Raw genomic sequence first — 22,672 nt, 5'->3', positions numbered from 1 at the left:
ACCAAACTACACTGTACACAATTTACAACCTTTATGTATGAAGCACTTCAAATAATAAGATAATAATAATAATAAATAAAATAGTGAGAACTGACAGACTGCTTTCAAAAATATAGCTAAAAGATGACTTTCCCAACTCTCAGAGAGCTCAGTGTGATCATTAACTCATCATTAACATTATTGAATTCATTTCTGAATTCATTTCTGTAAAATTTGCACTATTTAATTCAGTTACACAAACAAACTGAATTGAGGCTTTTATGGAATTTACTGTGAATAATAAGTTAGTACAAAGATCAGCTTGTTTGTTCTCAACTGTGAATGAATAAAATTAATTAATTTAACTTTGCACAGTGGCATGGTGGTTAGCATTGTTGCCTCACAACACCAATGCTAACCACCAAGAAAGTCCTGAGTTCAATTCCACCATCAGATGCATGTTTGCATGTTTTCCCCATGTTTGCGAGGGTTCCCTCCAGATACTCCAGCTTCCTCCAACAGTCCAAAGACATGCACTTAGTGGGGATTAATTAAATAGTGGGGTTAATTGGAAACTCTAAATTACCCATAGCTGTGACTCTGTGGTGCCCTCAGCTATCTTTTACGGTGTGGTCTGCTGGGATGGCAGCATCTCTGCTGGGGACAGGAAGAGACTAAACAGGCTGATCCGGAGGGCCAGCTCTGATCTAGGATGCCCTCTGGACCCAGTGGAGGTGGTGAGTGACAGGAGAATGGTGACTAAGCTGTCTCTGCCTCATGAAGGAGACTCTGACAGCACTGAGCAGCTCCTTCAGTGGTTGCGGCACCCACGATGTGAGACGGAGAGCTTTCGCAGGTCTTTCCTCCCCACTGCTGTCAGACTCTACAACATGGTCTCTGCAGATGACCACACACGTGCTGACAGACACACACACACACACACATCCCATACACAAATGTAAATCTCGCCCTTTCTCCTTAATGTGCAGTGGCACACCAAGTGCAGTTTTCTCTATGTAACAAAGTATTTTATTCTATTTGTATAGTACTTATTCTATTGTATATACACTGAACAAAAATATAAACAGGGTAACATAAGTGGTACATAAGTGGTCCGCAGATGTGCATGCGCTTTCAAAGTAAATGTTTAAGAGTTCTAAACAAATGTCTGTCCTCCGGAAAATCTTATGTACGCAAACACGCGTTGCAACTTCTTATCTGGTGCGTGCCTTTTATTTTGAAATGCACCTGCGGACCACTTATGTGCACTCCTGAATCCGATTGTTCAGTGATGACGTGAGGAATCCTACTTCCGGGCCTAAAGTAGTCTGCGTTTAATATGACTTTTCAATGTCTCCTGAGAAACACTCTAAACAACTTGTCCGGAACTGTTTTTATCATCTAAGAAACATTTCTAAACTCAGGCTGCTGGTGTCAAAGGCAGAACTTGAGATGATTATTCATGCTTTTATCTCTTCTTGTTTGGATTATTGTAACGGTCTTTTTACGTGTCTCAACAAAACAGCTCTGGATCGCCTTCAGTCTGTACAGAATGCAGCGGCAAGACTTTTAACTGGTACAAACAAGAGGTCACACATTACTCCAGTTTTGGCTTCTCTTCATTGGTTGCCTGTAAATTTTAGGGTTCATTTTAAAATTTTAGTTGTAACTTTTAGAGCTCTGCACGGTGAAGCTCCCCAGTATATCTCTGACCTGTTGAAACCTCATGCTTCATCCCGAGCACTTAGGTCTTCAAGTCAAAGGCTACTGGTGGTCCCACGTACTAGGTTTAAAACACGTGGGGATCGGGCTTTTCAGGCACTGGCACCTAGGCTGTGGAACTCTCTGCTGTTGTCTTTACGCTGTCTAGACTCTACTGACTCCTTTAAAAAGCAGCTGAAGACATTTTTATACAAACAGGCTTTTAATTAATTTTAACTTGTATGTCTGATCTTATTGTAAAGCACTTTGGGATTTTTATCTGTGAAATGTGCTATATAAATAAATTTTACTTACTTACTTCATTTATGTTGGAAGTGATAACAGAGCTGTACGTTTTAATTTGTTTCCAAAACCCTGCAGTCAGGACATGCTATATTGTATTTAGATAGAAGCTAGCGAGCTAACTCCCTGCTAACTTCTAACTCCGTTAAATGTCATAAATTCCGTTTTCATGGATGCCTGGATGTTAAACTCAATTGTTACACCTGGTAGAGCAGAACGCTGATCATTTTATTAAAGATGAAAGACTTTAGACAGTTTTTCAACTCTCAGTAATGCCATAGTGATCGTTTGATATATGGACCTGCAGCGGAGTTTAGACCCAGACACGGCTAGTGACGTCAGACTGAACAACTGGATATAAACGCAACACTTTTGTTTTTGCTCCCATTTTTCATGAGCTGAACTTAAAGATCTGAAACATTTTCTACATACACAAAGGACCCATTACTATAAGATATTGTAGTGAGAACTTCTCGTTTGCTGACATAATCCACCCCACCTCACACGTGTGGCATTTCAAGGTGCTGATTAGAAAGCATGAATATTGTGTATTGCACAGGTGTGCTGCCCACAATAAAAGGCAACTCTGAAATATGCAGTTTGATCACACGGCATCTTAAAACTCTCAAGAATGAGATTAAGTTGCTAAACCCTGACGTCTGACATGCCAAATGAGTTAGTTTAGCTGTAAACTTTGGTGTGTAAATGCATAGAGTGAGGAATTTATTGACAGTGGGGGTATGCCTGTCATAAAATGCGTAGTAAGAGCTGCCTCAGCCAGATAAACAGGAAGTCACAGTTATAAGCCTGGGGTTCAGCCTGGGGAGATCGTCCTCGCCATAGAGTGAGAGCGCTCCAGAGGGTGTGTAAAAAAAAAGAAAGAAGAAAACATCCAGTGCACTATATGAAGTTGTGGTTTAAGGAAAGGTGTTTGTTGAATAGAGTAGTGTGAACTTTAAGAAAAACTGAGGAATGCAGTGAGAAGAAGTGTGTGTGTGTTGCTGTGGTGTCCCCCAGGGATCTGTGTTAGGCCCTACCCTGTTCTCACTGTATATGCTTCCTTTAAGTGTCATTTTTGAGAAATACCACATTGCCTTTCACTATTATGCCAATGACATCCAGATCTATTTTGAGCTGAATGATGATCTAGCTATGTCCGTGAGTAACTTTCGAGAGTGCATGTGTGAGGTCAAGCAATGGCTTCTGGCAAATTTTCTTATCCTTAACGATAAGAAAACTGAAATTATGATCTTTGGCAGTGACGCTCTTCGTGCCAAACTTCATGATGCTTTTGGCTTCCTCACTAGTTCTTTCCCTGACACTGTTAGGAATTTGGGTGTGCTACTTGACAGCTCATTTAAACTTGATAAACAAGTATCCGCTGTCGTCAGATCTAGTTTCTACCAACTTCGCCTTATTTCCAAGGCCAAACACTACATCCCGCACAATGACTTGGAAAAGCTTATCCATGCCTTTGTAACGTCAAGACTAGATTACTGTAATTCACTTTATTATGGTCTCCACTCTACCCTTTTACATAGATTACAGACAGTCCAGAATGCCGCTGCACGCATTCTAACTAAAACTAAGAAGTTTGCTCACATCACTCCCGTCCTTGCTGATCTGCACTGGTTGCCTGTGAAATTTCGTATTCAATTTAAAATTCTGTTGTTTACTTTTAAAATTACTAATAACACAGGGCCAAGTTATCTTAAGGAACTCTTAAATTCATATCTTCCTACGAGGGCCTTAAGATCTTCCTCACAGTCATTGTTGGTTCAGCCCAGATCTCGCTTGAAGTCTAGAGGTGATCGAGCGTTTGCTCTAGCTGCACCTGAGCTGTGGAACAATCTCCCGATTGGCATCCGGGCGTCTGATTCTATTCAATCTTTTAAATCACGGCTTAAAACATATTTGTTTGAACTTGCTTTTTCTACTAGTTAAATTCTCGCCTCGCTTCTAGTGAGTTATTCTATTAATGTGTCTGGTTGTTTTGCGTTGTCCTGCGCTGTCAATGTTTTCTATCACTGTTTGATGGTACAGCTTTACTCTGCTATAGCTGTGTGCTATAGTTTATTCTTATTAGTGGTTTTTACCTGTGAACATAATCCCACACTTATAGGACTCCGATGTTTTAGTGTAAATCATTTTATTGTTTTATTGTTTTATGTAAAGCACTTTGGCATGCCCCTGGCTTTTAATGTGCTCTATAAATAAAGATTGTTGTTGTTGTTGTTGTTGTTGTTGTTGTTGTTGTTGTTGTGTAACAGGGAGTGAGAGTGTGTGTGTTCACAGCTCGATGGAAATCGGCTGATGTGTGTAGGATGAATGATTGGGCCGCGATTTTTCTCAGATTATTGGGTTTTGTTTTATTACAGTGGAACCCCAATTTACGAAATTAATCTGTTCCCGAGGGTCTTTCGTAAGTCGAAAATTTTCGTAAATCGAAACCAAGGGGTTGTCACATAATTCGAAAGGCATCTGGGACACTGACCACATCAGATGGTATGTCCCTGTGTCTAAAATGATTGTAACGATTCAATCTATTCTAAAATTATAAAGAATTGTTTTAAAAAAAACTTTTGTAATTACATCATATTGCTGGCAGTGGAAACTTCAGTGGCACGAGAAGTTCTGCAGCCAGCAATAAACATGAGGGGACTGATTGGGTTAACAATGGGGTTGTTTGTAGTCAAGACCACCTAAACCAAGACAATACCAAGACCAAGACAGACCGAGACAAAAACGTCTTTAAACTGCAGCCAGATGCTGCTTCGTTTACGGGTTTCAGGCATATTTGTGTGTTTTTGCAATGCACTCGCACAGCCCTCCTCACTGCTGTCTACTGTCTCACTCGTGTACTGAGAGGACGCACACTCAACTTGACTGTCGCATCTCTCACCCTCTCTGTTTTTCACACAATGATATTATCCTATATCCTCGCATGTGACTGGCCACAATATGGAGGGATTGGAGCATAGCTGAGCTGTGTGAGAGCTGAGCAGCGAAAGGAAATTAAGTGAGGAGCCGTCTCTCGCTCAATGCGAGTCGACTCTTCTGATTCACTATAAAGCACTCTCTAAGCACGGCTCTTAGAGCTGATGCTTTTGCGCATGACACATTATCGAACGTTACGTTGTTTGTCATGGATATTGTCAACTCCAAATCTCGCGACCACTATGTCGATCTGAGACAGCGAGACAAGACAAGACAGAGTGATCCAAGACCAAGACCAAAGTCTGTTGAGACCAAGAGAAGACCAAGACCACATAAAAGTGACCGGTCTCGAGACATCCAACTCTACAATGGGGACAAAAGTTTGACTGACTTGATACTGATACGCAAGATTGCACCTGCTCCACCCAGACAGTGGGAAAGGGGTGCATGTATGTAGGTTTTATTTTGTTTTGGGTTTTTTAACAGGAGGAGGAAAATTAAGGCAACATCCTAGGTTCACATCAGCTTGTGGGCCCTGCAGACTTTAGTTGCCACTTATCTTTGCTACTGATTTTTTGTGAAGGAAACGGTGTTCTTACTGGCTGCGTGGTTAGTTATGGTATGACACTGTATTGTTGGAAAATGTCATGTTACAGGGAGGAAAATGTAATGTGAAAATATACTGTGTTGAAACCAGTGTCACTCCTTTCACAGCAGCAGCAAATTGTTAACTTCATGATTTACAGCAGCACCTCTGGAATCTGTTTATCCAGGCCTGACATCCAGGACTCTAATGTTGTTTTTACTCTAAGAGTCCATCTGGGGGATTTGGCATCCAGCAGACAGACATAGGTTTAATAAAGCAGAATGTGCAGTAATTACAGGAAGTTTTATTGTACTATGTATTATTATATCACTATTTATCTCGTGTCGCTGAGCTCATAGCATTAAACAAGTGAATGACGTATTTAAAGAACAGTCACAATGTATAATGTGTTGGCATAAACATATGGGATGATCTAGGATTTGGGCAAATTATGGCAACAGTAGTGGTTTAATTTTCTGGGGAAATAAATTGCACAACACAAACTGGTGACTGTAGTGTCGGATGCCTCATTACTCTTCTGACCTCCAGGTGTTTGCATATGTGAAGCTCATATGAACTCACAGAGTTTGTTTTGAGGCAGTCGTGGTGTGGATGCAAGCTCCAGGCGGAGCCAGGAGTTAGACATACTTAACATGAAATTCATACTGATTTTATTTTCTAACACGGGTTTACAGGCGTGGCGCAAAGCTACTTCAGAGGAAAATTTCTGATGTTTTTTCCTTTTTATTCTTCTAGTTCTGGTGAATTGACACATGGGGGAAACCATGTGTCAAAAAGGGGAGGTCAGCTTTAATATAAAACAGTGTTTTCCAGGATGATTTCTTTATGACTACTGTGATTTGTGTGATTAGCAATTCATGCACAAGCAGTGTTGGGGAGTAACGGAATACATGTACCGGCGTTACGCATTTTAAATACTAAATATGAGTAACTGTATTCCGTTACAGTTACTATTTTAAAGGGTGGCTTTTACAATGCAGATACTCAGTTGAAATAAATGGATTACTTGGCGGTCTTTTCCTGTTTCATATGTTAGGCTATGCCCTCTCTATTTTTGATAATTCCACACCAGTGGAAATCCAAACAAAACATGCATTAAGAGGCCCTAATGCCTGTGTCTCAATCTCGTGGCCCATGTCATCTCTATTTACGGACCGCATAATGACATGAAGAAATAATTTAAAAAATTATTATTCAAACAAATTTTTTAATATGAAAGCAATAGGCAGAGTGTTACAGGCATCGCCCTAAAGAATGTAGCCTCATGGGCAGTAGTCCGTGCTGCAGGGAGAATGGACTGCCATACTCGTTATGTGTCTGTGAGTGAGGAAGGGAAAAAAAGGGGAGTGGAAAAGTGTGAGTTGCCACGATTCCACTTGTAGTCTAAAGAGGTAGCTGGTCTTATTACCTGTTTTATTTTGTGACAAATGTAGCTCCTAGGCACATCTCTTTTATCCTGACGTTATTGGAAATTACAGCTGATTATGATTATTCCAACCTAACCCATTTCCTACTTGTTATGTGTCAAATGTAAATAGTCTGGTGTGTACTGTTTCTATACAAAATGTTTATTTATTGTTTGTAAATGCATTAGATATTTGAATCTGTTAAAATACAAATAGGTTACAATAGTAATATAAGCGGGTTAATCGCAGTGTTAACAGTACTGCACAGAAATGTTATTGATGCTGAACAGCAGCAGAATGTAATTACAGATTTATTGTAAATAAGGATAAAAGACAATTATTTTGTAAGTGTATACTTGTGAGAAAAACCAGTTGAACAGTTGAACATATGGACCTGATTGAATGTGTTTTTGGTGTTAAAAGAGAAATGTGTGTGTCTAAATGAACAGAAAAGAACACAGTGCAATTCAGTTAATAAATCAGACGAAGGAAGAGCCTGCAGACCGAGCGCAACTCATGTCTCCAAACTCTGCTTTTCTGTTTATAAACAGACCCTATAGAAGGCCTGTAACAAACAGTAATAAATCACACAGCAATAGTACATTCATGTAGTTGTAAAAAGCATGATAATATATTAAGTAATCCAAAGTATTCAGAATACGTTACTGTCATTGAGCCTGTTTTGTGCAGTAACAAAACAGGCAGCACTGAAAGCAGCTCTAAGTGTTTGTGTTGTTCAATGATTTGTGCACAACAACAACAATGGGACCTCTCTCATCCATCAGTCACCATGTGGACATTTTTCTGACACACTTTGAAGCTGATGGACGTTTTGTGTCTGCACTAAGTACGTTTTCAGCAGCTATGGCACCAGCAGGATTCACTTTCACAGACTCACACACACACTCAGCTCTATTCACTCACCTGTAACACTCAGGTAAACAATGTTGATGGGCTCCCATGAGTCTTTTTCTGCCACACTGACACCACACACGTATGCTCCAGTGTCATTAATCGTCACATCCTTCAGAATCAAAGACACGTCTCCATCCTTCATCTGTCTGTCCTGCAGATCCACCCGGTTCTTAAAAGATGGATGCTGGAAAATTGGAACAAATTGACCATTCTGGTATGAAAGGACATTTCCTGACTTTAGATCAGCTTTGGTCCAATTTACAGCTGTAATTTTGCTGTTTGGAGCTCGACATGGGAGAGTGACGTTCTGTCCAGACTCAGTTTTGAGAATTTTGGGGTCTGAAAGAGGAAACAACACAGAGCAGAGAGGTTAAAGGTCAAAGTACAATTATGATCAGAATGACTTACTTTAAATATTTTGTTCATTTCTTTTGACATATGAGTTTTTAGTCATGTTGGATTTAATGAACCTCTGAACATCCACCAGGCAGGTCACCAGTGACCCACTGAGGGGGAATTTTAGCCTCATGCTAAACATGCAAAGTGTCAGAAACTACAAGATGTTAGCTTCCACAGAACAACAACATGTGTAGACAAATTAACATAAAAAGCATTTAAAAAAGGTTATGTTGTGTTTTTAACTATTTGCCTGTCTACGAGAGGTCTGTTTGTAGAGTTGTCATGGTGATGAGTAGACCTTGCGTTTTGGGGGTATACTGTCCCTTTAAGAGCCACTTGAAGCCAGAGCGCGCATTTTATCAACTTTTCTTCTGACGATGCTGTCTGTGTTGAGCGCTCAGTGGATCTGTGTTTGACTACTCTGCCTAGGCTGCACTGTCGAGTGCAGATCCACTGAGCACAGCGTAAGCTAGCGAGACAGAAGCTAAGCTCGTTGCAACATGGCAACTGCCTCAACGCTACCCGAAACTGAACCTCCCCCATCCTCATTCAGATCTGGCGTTTGGAACTATCTTGGTTTTCATGTGAAGTATGAACCTGAAGGTAAGCGCGTCATGGACAAAAGTAAAACAGTATGTCGGATGTGCCATGCAATGCTCAATTGGTGGGGACTAGTGCATTAGCACAGTTAGTTCATTAAAATGTTTACGTCGTCCAGCCCCACGCACGGGGCGATCTGCAGCAACTCGTTAACTGAGATTTGCAGCGTTATGGTGTTAATGTCATTTTAACGAGATTTACGCTGACAGCACTAGTGGGAACAAAACGAATATGACTGCACATTGACGCCGACATCATCCTAGTGCAAAGACAAGTGGAAGCAGACAAAAACAACAAGCATGCATGCTACAAACTTTACCCGAGTCATTTAGACAGCCGTTAGCACATGATTCTCCTTATGGGGACCTGATATGTTTAATATGCTGCTGAGAATATAGCCCAGAAGAAGCGTATAGTATAGCTTTTATTTTGGAAAGAGCCATTTCTCTGTAATAAACTCTCTTTTCCAAAGATGAGTGATTTCTCGATCAGATAGATTCATTTTATTTTATTGTTTTGTTGATTCAGCAACATTAAATTTAAAAACTATACTTTTGAGTTAAAATATATATTTATAATTTTAATAAATGACTAATTAAACCAGCATGAACATTCTTTTGTATCGAAAAAATATCGAACCGTGACACCAAAGTATCGAACCGAACTGAACCGTGAAATTTGTACATCGTTGCACCCCTAATGTTTACTGTTGTCACAGATCCTGAAAGAGTTTTAGGCTGAGCCAGTGGAATAGTTCAACTTAAATGTTAAATGTTAAACTGTGCTTTTCTGAGTACAGTTGAAGAATAAAACAACCTCACAGAAAAAGTATTTTCTGCATCTTGTCTCATTCCCCATGACCGAGCCAAATGTGCTGATAATAAGTGAACATAATGTGTGAGAGAAAGCAGCCTCTCATTTTAAGACACTGTGAGTCTCTGCATGCTGCCTTTATGGAGCTACAGCTGTTTGTATACACTGAACAAGAAGCTTTGTAGCTGCATACTGACTCCTGACACTACAACACATCACACTGACACACGCATTACACTTCTTTGTCTCTGTCACAGCTGGATTACAGATGTTAAGTGTCCACTCAGCCTCGTGTCTCCTTCACACAAACAGATAAACTGAATCCAGATGAAAATAATCCTCCTGTACTTCTCAGATCACTTCTAAACTCAGTTTAGTTCAATCTCACCTGCAGAGATTCACTTTCACAGACTCACAACCACCAGCTTCACCCCTCCCCTCCCCCTCCAGCTGTAGGCTTTAACATTGAGTTTCCCCACACATGTTTACAGACGAGTTAGAGAGCAAGAGAAGAAGAGACGGATTCATAAATGTCTTTGTTTCTGCTCTAACCAAACAATGCTGCTCTACAACTCTAGACTACCAGCCACAAAGACAACAGCTGGAGAAACATCTGTCTACCTCTGACATCCACCAGCTCATCCATACAACAAACAAACATCAACAACCAGGAAGCAGCTTCACCTCTGATCACACACACTCAACTCTACTCACTCACCTGGAGGATCAACAACAATCAGATAAACAATGTTAATGGGCTCCCATGAGTGTTTTTCTGCCATGCTGACACCACACATGTATGCTCCAGTGTCATTAATCGTCACATCCTTCAGAATCAAAGACACGTCTCCATCCTTCATCTGTCTGTCCTGCAGATCCACCCGGTTCTTAAAAGATGGATGCTGGAAAATTGGAACAAATTGACCATTCCGGTATGAAAGGACATTTCCTGACTTCAGATAAGCTTTGTTCCACTGTACAACTCTGATGTTGCTGTTTGGAGCTCGACATGGGAGACTGACGTCCTGTCCAGACTCAGCTGTGAGAATTTTGGGGTCTGAAAGAGGAAACAACACAGAGCAGAGAGGTTAAAGGTCAAAGTACAATTATGTAGCTTCCTTTGACATTTGAGTTTTTAGTAATGCTGGTTTTCATGAACCTCTTGTGGAGCAGGGAAATTATTTTACTGCTATTGTTAAATAATTGTCATCATTACCATTGCATTAATAATATAATCTGGAGTTTATATTGCATTCAGGGGTTGAACAGTGTGTGTCTTTCAGAAAGACTGAGTTGCAGGCTGACAGGAAGTTGTATGCAGAAGTGAAAGCAGATAGTTATTTTGAGGAGCAGGCCAGACGAGGCCATTTGAATTACTAGGTTATTCAAAATGATCATTGCTTTAACAATGTAACAGATAGCTTTAAGAAGGCCTTAAGCAGTTATGACTATTTTATACACAATGCATATCTGTGCTTATTAAAGAGTTGGAGCTCGGTCAATTAATTGGGGGTCGGAAGCTTTGTTCGGCGCGATGTTCGGACAATCTATTGTGCAAGTGACTTGGAGCCATAGAAGGAATTGCAATACATGCTTACAAAACACTTATATATCAGATCATTTTATATTAAGGTTTTAGTAGAGGTTCTTGGTTAAAACATTTATTTAGTAGAAGACATACACATAGTCTCAGTGAGCTTCTGGTCTAGTGAAAGGTCAGAAGTGCAACAGGTGAATTGAGAAAGAGCATTTGAGGACGAGACACAGACAGTAGGTGAAGAGGTGACACAAAGAGCATGTGAGGTCAACACATACACACATATTAGTCAGATTTATTTAGAGGAGAGATTAGTTATGTCTCGACAAGAAAGAGGAACAATTCACTTTGAGACAAGAACGGAAAGTACCAGCCATAAAAATAGAAGATGATCTTCTGGGTGAAAAGTCATGGTGATGTTGATCTGATCTATGTATAAAATGTATCTGTGACGCATGAAGGGGCGTCAGTAAATCAAACCCTGATGCTATAAAATATCTGTTCATGCTTTGATTAAGTCGAGGACTACTGGCTGTCTGCGTACAGAGTGTCTTCCCACACGTGTGTTCATTAAAATCATTGTTTGACCAAGAGCTTCTGGACCAAGGGTGGTTTGTACTCTCCCTCCTCAATTTTGAACCTTAACACTCTGAACATCCACCAGGTAGGGCTGTTCGATATAAAAAATATATATCGGATGTATTAAATCCAGTTCTTTGTATTCTTCAACGGCCAAGAAAGACACAGCTCAAAGTGGTCCAACTTAAAAAATGATCTTTAATTTTACATATTCCGGAATATGGAGACTGAGCACACAGACACGCCAGCCGAAGTCTCAGACAGAAAACAGGAAGCCTGATTATTTATATTCTTCCTTTAGACGTCACACACACTTTACGTTTCGATCAAACACTCTACTTAGTTTCACTTTCTGCCTGCAGCTCCTCATATTCTACAAAAACATGCAGTTTCCTGTCAGCCTGTGACCTAGTCAAGTCTGGGCCTCTCATAAAACAATCTAATCAGCAAATAAGTATTATGATTATATATTTAAATCCCAACAGATGACAATGTAAAAAGGTCTATCGTTTCATATTACTCTATCCCTTGCTTCATGGCGTCGCAAAATAAACTGTTTGCGGCAATATTTTTTTTCATCGTTTTGATGGTCACTGTAGAATTCATTTCTTAAAGTTCTCTCTTTCTCTTATATTTAAAATAACCACACTACAGACAGACAAGCGACTGCTTTTATGTATTGTCGTTAGCAACAACACTCGCGTGCCTCCGCCGTCCGCCTGTTTGTTTTCCACATAAACCTTTCACAATAAAGCTGAAGATCCTATTGAGATTTTTCAAAATAAAATGAATCACATGAAATAGTATGCAGAGTGTTTACGGATGAGAAGCAAAAAAAACCCGTCAGGTGCTAAAAAATAAACCTTAGAACCTTACACGCCATGTAATAAACACTGACAAAGAAAAAAGCAACCATTTCAATGTCTACAAATGTATAGCTTCATGCTTTGGTCAAAACCCTTGACTCCAGGTACACCCAGCTGAAAACACTTCATGCAAGTCGAGTTGATCTGAGATTCACTGAATTGAGAGAAAATTTAACATTTTTGGGATATATATCGTTGTCAGGACAATAAATGTCTTATATCGGGTTATCAGATTTTGGTCATATCGCACAGCCTTACCAGCAGGTCACCAGTGACCCACTGAGGGTGAATTTTAGCCTCTTGCTAAACATGCAAAGTGTCAGAAACTACAAGATGTTAGCTTCCACAGAACAAAAACATGTGCTAACATGTGATAAAAGTAAACATAATCAGTGAGAGAAAGCACCCCTCTCACTATAATAGGGCTTTGGAGCGTGATGTCACGGGGGTGGGCGTGGAAAGGATTTTGGCCCGATCCGCCATTTTGGGGGTCTAAACAAAGCGCAAGCGAAAAAGGAGCGAAGGCACACACAACAGCCACCGTTCATATTTGCTGTGTGGTCGGCTGCAATGTTCGATCACACGACCGGCAAGAGAATAAGCTTGAAAAGGGTTTGTCTTTTCATTCTTTCCCAACCTGGAAGCAACACGAGGCGGCTCGTGTATCGATGTTACCAAACGAAGGCGTCCAGCCTGGATAGCAGCTGTGAGACGAGCTGATATCCAGTTCTCTTCCATCTCCAGATATCTGTTGGTGCTCCAGACATTTTCATTCCGGTAAGTTCTAAATATGTTCATATCACTCTTTATAGCCTATTAGTTTTATTTTCTATGCGCTCTGAGCTCATAGCAGATTAGAACAAACATCCTACTGAGTGATTTTGCAGAACTACCTTCTATTTATAGAGTTGCTAATTATTTGGCATTATTTTAGCAAACCAGCCTATGAAATGGATGAAACACATCGTGACTGGGTTCCAGCGCTACACAAGGGACCTGCTTCAAACATACCACCATGCCAATCAGATTACTTCTCCTGTGTCAACAGGAGGAAACAGCCAGATATGCCAGAGCTGTAGCATTGGCCAAGCAGGGTCCAGGATGAATCTGGAAGAAATCTGGGGAATGGAGGATAATAGGCTAAGTTTCATCATCCGAGCCACATATGATGTGCTGCCTTCCCCCATAAATCTGTAGTTGTGTGTTGGAAATAACCCATCTTGCTCCCCGTTTACAGTCCCAGCAACACTCAAGCACATCTCTGTTGGTTGTAGGACTAGCCTTACTCAAGGCAGATACACATGGAGACACAACCAGGTCCTCAGAAGTCAACCCAGGCAGGGCCACCTGGGATGAGGGTGTCTAGTGATAATAGCCCAAACACCGGATGAATCTAAGGTTTACTACTGCTGATGTGTCCTAAAATTTTAATATTATAATCTAGGTCAGATTTCTAATCCCTGAATCTAATCAAGGAAGGTGTAGGAGCCATATGAGTTGTTCCTTCTGACTAAGTGGGTTGGTTTGTGGTCCACGTTTCCTCATAGCAGCCATCCCTCAAGACTTTCTCCATTTGAAGCAATGCATTATCAGGGATTGTAACATCAATTCTTTTGCTGAATAAGACACTGTGAGTCTCTGCATGCTGCCTTTTCTGTAGCTACAGCTGTTTGTATACACTGAACAAAAAGCTTTGTAGCTGTACACTGACTTCTGAAACTACTTAGCTTATTAAAAATGTGTGTGTCTGTAGTCTCAGTGACTACAGCCTGACTCTAAAGCTGAGTGTAAATGTGACCAGATGAAGTGTGAGGTTGTGAGAAAGTCTCTGACTGCATTCATAGATGTGTCCTTTCAGCTGCTCGCTCTGATCCAACCTTTGGTCTCTAAGAAGAGGCTTCAGGGAGACGTTTGCTACGTTGGACTGTAGGACCATCAGAAATGTGTGCAGTAACAAAACAGGCAGCACTGAAAGCAGCTCTAAGTGTTTGTGTTGTTCAATGATTTGTGCACAAAAACAACAATGGGACCTCTCTCATCCATCAGTCACCATGTGGACATTTTTCTGACACACTTTGAAGCTAATGGACGTTTTGTGTCTGCACTAAGTACGTTTTCACCAGCTATGGCAGCGGCAGGATTCACTTTCACAGACTCACAACTACCAGCTTCACCCCTCCCCTCCCCCTCCAGCTGTAGGCTTTAACATTGAGTTTCCCCACACATGTTTACAGACGAGTTAGAGAGCAAGAGAAGAAGAGACTGATTCATAAATGTCTTTGTTTCTGCTCTAACCAAACAATGCTGCTCTACAACTCTAGACTACCAGCCACAAAGACAACAGCTGGAGAAACATCTGTCTACCTCTGACATCCACCAGCTCATCCATACAACAAACACACATCAACAACCAGGAAGCAGCTTCACCTCTGATCACACACACACTCAACTCTACTCACTCACCTGGAGGAACAACACGAAGGTAGATGATGCTGAGTTTCCATGAGTGTTTTTCTTCCACGCTGACTCGACACACGTATGCTCCTTCATCATTAATCGTCACATCCTTCAGAATCAAAGACATGTCTCCATCCTTCATCTGTCTGTCCTGCAGATCCACCCGGTTCTTAAAAGATGGATGCTGGTACTCTGGAAAAAAGTGCTGATTCATGTACAAAAGCACATATTCATCTTCCAGGTCAGCTCTGCTCCACTTTACAACTTTGATCTTGTTAATTGGAGCTCGACATGTCAGAGTGACGTCCTGTCCAGACTCAGCTGTAATGAATTTATGGTCTGAAAGAGGAAACAACACAGAGCAGAGAGGTTAAAGGTCAAAGTACAACTATGATCAGAATGATTGACTTTAAATATTTTGTTTATTTCCTTTGACATTTGAGTTTTTAGTCATGTTGGATTTAATGAACCTCTGAACATCCAGCAGGTCACCAGTGACCCACTGAGGGGGAATTTTAGCCTCAGGCTAAACATGCAAAGTGTCAGAAACTACAAGATGTTAGCTTCCACAGAACAACATGTGCTGATAATAAGTGAACATAATGTGTTGTAGCTGTATACTGACTCCTGAAACTACAACACATCACACTGACACACACATTACACTTCTTTGTGTCTGTCACAGCTGGATTACACATGTTAAGTGTCCACCCAGCCTTGTATGTCCTTCTCACACAAACTGGACTAATATGAAAATATTTGTTAGATAATATTGTTAACATGTCAACCAGGCTCATACATTCTATTCCTCTTTAAGCATCATTTGCTTTCTAACATCTAAATCTCATCAAAAGGCTGAAACAGGAAAGTCAAACAGAGGAATACACATGTTACAGATTGTAAGCGTGTTATCTGCGTGTTATTTTGCAGCTCTGACACTCAGGTTGTTATAAATGTCTGAGTCTGTTGGTATTGTCAATGACTAACAGACAACCTGAGTCTAAACCTGATCAGATGAAGTGTGAGGCTGTGAGAAAGTCTCTGACTGCATTTATATATGTGTCCTTTCAGCTGCTCGCTCTGATCCAACCTTTGGTCTCTAAGGAAGAGGCTTCAGGGAGATGTTTGCTACGTTGGTGTCACAGGCGTGTGGAGAGGATAGAGGACCCATGTCCAGACAGAGACCAGGAGACAAAATTGGACTTAACAAAAGACGAGCCTTTATTTAGGGCTGAAAACTCGTGTTTTGTTTTTTTTTTTTTTTTTTTTTTTTCACAAGGCTTAACTGAGGGGAAACCTGAACGTAAACTGGGAAACTACGACTATGACTTTGACTTGAAACTATGACTAGACAACATAAAAACTATGACTTCTTTTGACTTGACTGGGAAACTGTGAAAAGAGGTAGGAGATTTAATACAGCCAATGCAACACTGAACTGGACACCTTAAACTAGCTTTTTAATTAAGCAGCAAGGCAGAACAAAGTCGGGGCTGTATCAAGACACGAGGACTAAACCCCAATTCAACCAGACCCAGAACTGATCCGGAATTAAAACTGGACTACAACAGTTCAAAATCAGGACTACTTGGGACTTAACCAAGACAGAACCACAATCAGAACGTTTATATAATTATTTAGCCTTGTTGTCCAAACAAGCCTGCAGAACTTAATGAATATAGAAATTGAAAAATAACAAACCTAAAAAGAAACACTAGGTATGAGATACATGAGGACCTTGGTGATACTTTTGGTAAACAACCATTTGACTAAAATGTCTGTCTCACCTGCTCTTGTTCATCTCTGTTCTGTCCTCATTCTCCATCTCCCTCTCTGTTCCTCCCTCTCTCTTTGTGCTGACAATCATCAAATATACAGTTGAAACCAGATATTTACAAACTCTTCAGATAAAAACACTTTTTTAATTGTAACATCAAATCAGACTAAATGTTTTTTTTTAGATTGATAAATACAAAAAACACATTTGTTAACTTTAAGAGTAAAGAGAGAAACTATCTGTATTTCTTAATTGCAAATGGCACCAAATTGTATTCAAAATTGAGCCACACTTATGGAGCTCCACAGTTCTGTTCCTGGTGTTTTGGTTGACATCTCTTGATTTTCCCATGTCACAGAAACAGGCTCTGTGTTTTGCCTTATATGCATCCACAGCTGTGCCACCTGTTTACTCACATGGACTCTACTAACCTATCAGAAGTTTCTTCAGCTCAGAATGGAATCGTCTGGAGTTTCTTATTAATTAACAAACTTAGTGTATATGTGCTCCTAAATTTGATGAAAAGTGATAAAAATAGACAGCTCTGTCTCTCTTTATTCTGACATTTAACTAATTCAAAATATATTTCAATATTTATCTAAAACAAAAGTTTACTCTAAATTGATGTTGTGCAGTAAAAATGTTTTATGTTTTCTCCCTAAAGTGTAAATATCTGGTTACAAATATGAATATACTGCTGTGTACTGAAATCCCTCTTGTTTTGCATAGAAATATACTGAACAACATCCATCCATCCATCTTCATCCGCTTTATCCGAGGCCGGGTCGCGGGGGCAGCAGCCTAAGCAAAGAGGTCCAGACCTCCCTCTCCCCAGCCACCTCCTCCAGTTTATCCGGGGGAACAACATACAAAGCATAATATATAAAATAACATTTACCTGAGTTTTTTCTTTGAAAGAACCCTCTAATGTCCATTCTTATATTTCAGTACATAACTGAAACCGAATTAGTCGGGGAGGGTAAGAACTGAAAATATGAAATAAACACACGTAAGCTAAGACTCTCTAAAAAAATAGCATTTGTTCGGCTTTTCATTTCGCCATTTGTTGATTCACTTGAAGAGCAAGTAACGTAATATGGGTCAAGTGATCAGTTTGATATCAATCTTTCGTGATGCACTGTCATATTTACATTATTTGTACGGTATGAATGATTTGCGTTGGTACCTGGTCAAACTTAAGCTCTCCTTAGTATGGCTGGCTCCGTCTCTCCAACAGCGCACTCACAGGCAGCAGCTGCCCCGCCCTCTTGCTCAGTCGCTTAGTGCCTGAGCTCGGATCATACCAATATCAGGGGGGGATTCACGCACAGTCCTAAATTCCCACAGTGTGCACTATGTGCTTCGAATATTGTGTGCACTTTTTGTTTTATACAGTTGTCAGCCAGGCATCTAACTATGAAAAAATTACACTCCAAAAGACCCCAGGCTTCTGACAAAACAACCTGGGTTTAAGCCCAGTAAGCCACCCCCACGCTCCGCCCCTGATACACACATGAGGTGATCAGGGGAAGTAAAGATGCATGAGGACACAGCTGACCAAAATGAAACATAATGACACAGGGGAAAGTAAAACTAACTACATGAACACAGAACACAAAATAAAACAGGAAACATGAAGACTTAGACAACACAAGCTTAACAGACCTAAAACACATGACAGAGTAGACAAGAACCCAAACACAGAAACCAAGGAGACAGATGATAAATAATCACAAACCTAAACATCCACTAAACCCTAAATAAGAATAACACGCAAACTTATAATCGCCAAACTAACATGAAAACTTCAAAAATTACAAAAATAAAACTCAAAATGCTGGGTCAGAGACCCAGCCTGTGACAGTTGGATCGTCCTACTCAATACTCACTTACCTGGAGGATCAACACTCAGGTAGATGATGGTGAGCTCCCATGATATTGCTTCTTCCATTAAGACACCACATTCATATCTTCCTTCATCATGAATCGTCACATCCTTCAGAATCAAAGACACGTCTCCATCCTTCATCTGTTTGTCCTGCAGATCCACCCGGTTCTTAAAAGATGGATGCTGGTTGACTGGAACAAAGTCACGAGTCCAATAGAAAAGAACATTTTGTGACTCCAGGTCAGCTCTGCTCCACTTTACAACTGTGATGTTGCTGTTTGGAGCTCGACATGTCAGAGGGACGTTCTGTCCAGACTTAGCTGTGATGAATTTATGGTCTGAAAGAGGAAACAACACAGAGCAGAGAGGTTAAAGGTCAAAGTACAATTATGGTCAGAATGATTGACTTTAAATATTTTGTTTATTTCCTTTGACATTTGAGTTTTTAGTCATGTTGGATTTAATGAACCTCTGAACATCCAGCAGGTCACCAGTGACCCACTGAGGGGGAATTTTAGCCTCATGCTAAACATGCAAAGTGTCAGAAACTACAAGATGTTAGCTTCCACAGAACAACAACATGTGCTGATAATAAGTGAACATAATGTGTTGTAGCTGTATACTGACTCCTGAAACTACAACACATCACACTGACACACACATTACACTTCTTTGTGTCTGTCACAGGTGGATAACAGATATTAAGTATACCCAGCCTTGTATGTCCTACACATACAAGCTGGACCAATACAAAAATTATCTGTTAGTTAATACCATCTAACCACCATCACCCTCCCCAATCCTGACTCAATGACCTTCATCACACCTCTCACCCCCCTTTCCTGCCCCCTAAAACTCAGGATGTGAGCCGATTGTTTCAGAAACAGAAGCCTAGGAAAGCCACGGACCAGACTGTGTTTCACCCTCCTGCCTCAAAACCTGTGCTGAGCAGTTGGCTCCCATCTTTACTCGCATCTTCAACAGATCCCTGGAGCTGTGTGAAGTTCCCTCCTGCTTCAAACCCTCCACCATCATCCCAGTCCCCAAGAAACCTGCCATTACAGGACTGAATAATTATAGACCTGTCGCGTTGATGTACGTGGTCATGAAATCCTTTGAACATCTGATGTTAGCCCATCTGAAGGACATTACAGGCCACCAGTTGGACCCTCTGCAGTTTGCCTACTGGGCAAACAGGTCGGTGGATGATGTAGTAACATGGGGCTGCATTACATGTTGCAATGCCTAAACCACTCGGGAACTTATGCCAGGGTCCTGTTTGTGGACTTTAGTTCGGCTTTTAACACCATTGTGCCTGAACTTCTCTCCTCCAAACTCTCCCAGCTCAGCGTGTCACCAGCTACCTGTCAGTGGATCACCAGCTTCCTGACAGACAGAAAGCAACAAGTGAGGCTGGGGGAGATCACCTCTGAAACTCGGTCCCTCAGTATTGGTGCCCCTCAAGGATGTGTCCTCTCACCACTACTGTTCTCCCTCTACACCAGGGGTGCTCAATCCCAGTCCTCGAGAGCTACTGTCCTGCAGCTTTTAGATGCATCCCTACTCCAACACAGCTGAATCAAATGTTTGATCACCTCTTCAGCATGCCATCAAGTTTGGAGAAGGCCTGATAACAAGCCATTCATTTGATTCAGCTGTGTCGGAACAAGGATGCATCTAAAAGCTGCAGGACAGTAGCTCTCGAGGACTGGGATTGAGCACCCCTGCTCTACACTAACGACTGCACCTCCAAGAACTTGGCTGTCAAACTCCTAAAGTTTGCAGATGACACCACTGTCATTGGCCTCATTCAGGATGGTGATGAGTCTGCATACCGGCAGGAAGTTGAGCGGCTGGTACTCTGGTGCAGTCAGCACAATCTGGAGCTGAACACTCTTAAGACTGTAGAGATGACAGTGGACTTCAGGAGACATCCCTCAACTCTGCTCCCCCTCACCATATCAGACAGCCCTGTGTCAACTGTGGAGATCTTCAAGTTCTTACCACCATCTCCTATGACCTGAGGTGGGAGACCAACATCTCCTCCATCCTCAAAAAGACCCAGCAGAGGATGTACTTCCTGAGACAACTGAGGAAGTACAGTCTTCCACAGGAGCTGCTGATCCAGTTCTACACTGCTTTCTAACATCTAAATCTCACGAAAAGGCTGAAATGGGAAAGTTAAGCAGAGCAGTAGACATGTTACAGATTGTAAGCGTGTTATCTTCTGCTGCTCCGACACTGAGATTGTTATAAATGTCTGCGTTTGTTGGTATTGTCAATGACTAACAAACAACCTGAGTCTAAAGCTGAGTTTAAAGTTCGTGCCTGGGGTCTCCTTCACACACACAGACAAACTGAATCCAGATGAAAATAATCCTCCTGTACTTCTTGTTATCTCAGAGAGAACCTATTTTGTTTATTTCCTTTGACATTTGAGTTTTTAGTCATGTTGGATTTAATGAACCTCTGAACATCCAGCAGGTCACCAGTGACCCACTGAGGGGGAATTTTAGCCTCATGCTAAACATGCAAAGTGTCAGAAACTACAAGATGTTAGCTTCCACAGAACAACAACATTTGCTGATAATAAGCGAACATAATGTGTGAGAGAAAGCTCTCACACCACAATCTCACCTGCAGAGACGAAGACAAGGACAAACAGCAAAGTGCAGCAGAGCAGCGCAGTGCCAGCAGCCATCTCTGTGTCAGTATTTGTGCTGATCCGACTCTTAGTTTGTTCTAAATGTCTGAGTCTGTCGGAGTTTTCAGTCAATAACAGAGCCTGACTTTAAATACTGACTACATCAGATTACATTTAAGCTTGAAATAAAGCTGAAAGTCTGCTCTGAAGAACAGATCTGACTTTCAGCGGCTCACTCGGACTTTGCGCTGTTTGTGGTGCATTCAAGAACCTCGGAAATCTCAGCTGTTTGGTGAACTAACAGGCCCACGTGACCCGGTGACGGTCACAGTGTAACAGCTGCCTGCTCAGTGTAACCAAACATCGTGGCGTTATTTGTGTCTGATCTGTGATGAAGCTTCTGCTGTGGATATGTGTTATCTCCTTAATGCTGGGCTTATACTGTGCGATTTTTGGCCCATTTGCGCGTCCGCAACTTCTCACACTGCGCACGCGCAAACACGTAAATGTCGGTGGAAGAAGACGGAGCAGCACGGCAGTGCAGCGTGTGATCCGGACACAAGCGATGGAGGCACAACTTATAGAACTTTGGAAAGCTCATCCGAGCCTTTTCGATGTGGCCTCACAAAATAATCACGACCACAACAACCGTGAAAATAGTTGGATAGACATTGCTGCTCAACCACAGCTGCCTGATCAGTGTTTTTCATTAGCAATTCAGCAAAGTTGATGGCGGTGGTGTGTCTGTGTGAGAGAAAGATAGAGAGAGAGAGAGAGTGACAGATTTTCTGTTATAACCAAGGGTGTAGATTTGGCATGGACAGAAGGGACATGTCCCCACCAATAATTTGATCTCTGCGAGTAAAGAAATCAAACCCAATAGAAAGAAAAACCTATCTGTCAACGTCTCCTTCACCCAGCGGTACAGAAAGAGTTGAATTACGTTCTCTACTGGCGTCCTACGTCATGTGACAAATATGACCAATGTGATTGGCTGTGCCCTTCAGGGAGCTCTGTTTAGTTTTAGCATAACGTGTTTTGGAAACTAACTGCACAACAGGCAGCGCTATTAGTTCTCTCAGTCTCAGAGCAGCATTTCTAATTTTGATTGAAACTGTCAGAGAAAACGGCAGCTTTGAGCAGCCCGGATATTAGTTTACAGAGGCTGTTAGAATTATATGTCTAACGTTAAAATGTTGGTGACTCAATAATTTCGTCCTAATGGCACTGGAATATTCATAGTGTTAATTTTTGAGACAAATAT

The 22,672-nt window shown here is 41.2% G+C and overlaps 1 protein-coding gene and 1 pseudogene across 1 annotated transcript; one reads left to right on the top strand and one right to left on the bottom strand.

Annotated features, from left to right (window-relative positions):
• LOC146635076 (ICOS ligand-like) overlaps positions 1 to 22,672 on the top strand; it is a 164,865-nt pseudogene that overhangs the window by 134,338 nt on the left and 7,855 nt on the right.
• Positions 317 to 21,644, bottom strand: LOC146635077 (polymeric immunoglobulin receptor-like). Its single transcript, XM_085344587.1, has 6 exons — positions 21,402 to 21,644; positions 18,770 to 19,102; positions 15,106 to 15,438; positions 10,379 to 10,717; positions 7,858 to 8,187; positions 317 to 897 (listed from the first exon to the last, which is right to left on the bottom strand). The coding sequence occupies exons 1-6, from the start codon at positions 21,463 to 21,465 to the stop codon at positions 863 to 865; spliced, it is 1,434 nt and encodes a 477-aa protein (XP_085200713.1). The 5' UTR covers positions 21,466 to 21,644; the 3' UTR covers positions 317 to 862.

This window comes from Diplotaxodon limnothrissa, linkage group LG3, assembly GCF_057381915.1.
Source record: "Diplotaxodon limnothrissa isolate DT_005_m linkage group LG3, D_limnothrissa_male_GT1.1, whole genome shotgun sequence".
NCBI classification, from domain to species: Eukaryota; Metazoa; Chordata; class Actinopteri; order Cichliformes; family Cichlidae; genus Diplotaxodon; species Diplotaxodon limnothrissa.
The sequence above is the reverse complement of the archived record's forward strand: the minus strand, read 5'-3'. Positions and strand labels throughout refer to the sequence as shown.

What these genes read in the sequence shown, in the direction of transcription:
- LOC146635077 (XM_085344587.1), bottom strand. Translation starts at nt 21,465, where the DNA reads ATGGCTGCTGGCACTGCGCTGCTCTGCTGCACTTTGCTGTTTGTCCTT. An exon ending in CCTGAGTGTTGATCCTCCAG is followed by an intron (nt 15,439 to 18,769) that starts GTAAGTGAGTAT and finishes TTCCTCTTTCAG; the next exon opens with ACCATAAATTCATTACAGCT. An exon ending in TGTTTACCTGAGTGTTACAG is followed by an intron (nt 898 to 7,857) that starts GTGAGTGAATAG and finishes TGTGTCTGTCAG; the next exon opens with CACGTGTGTGGTCATCTGCA.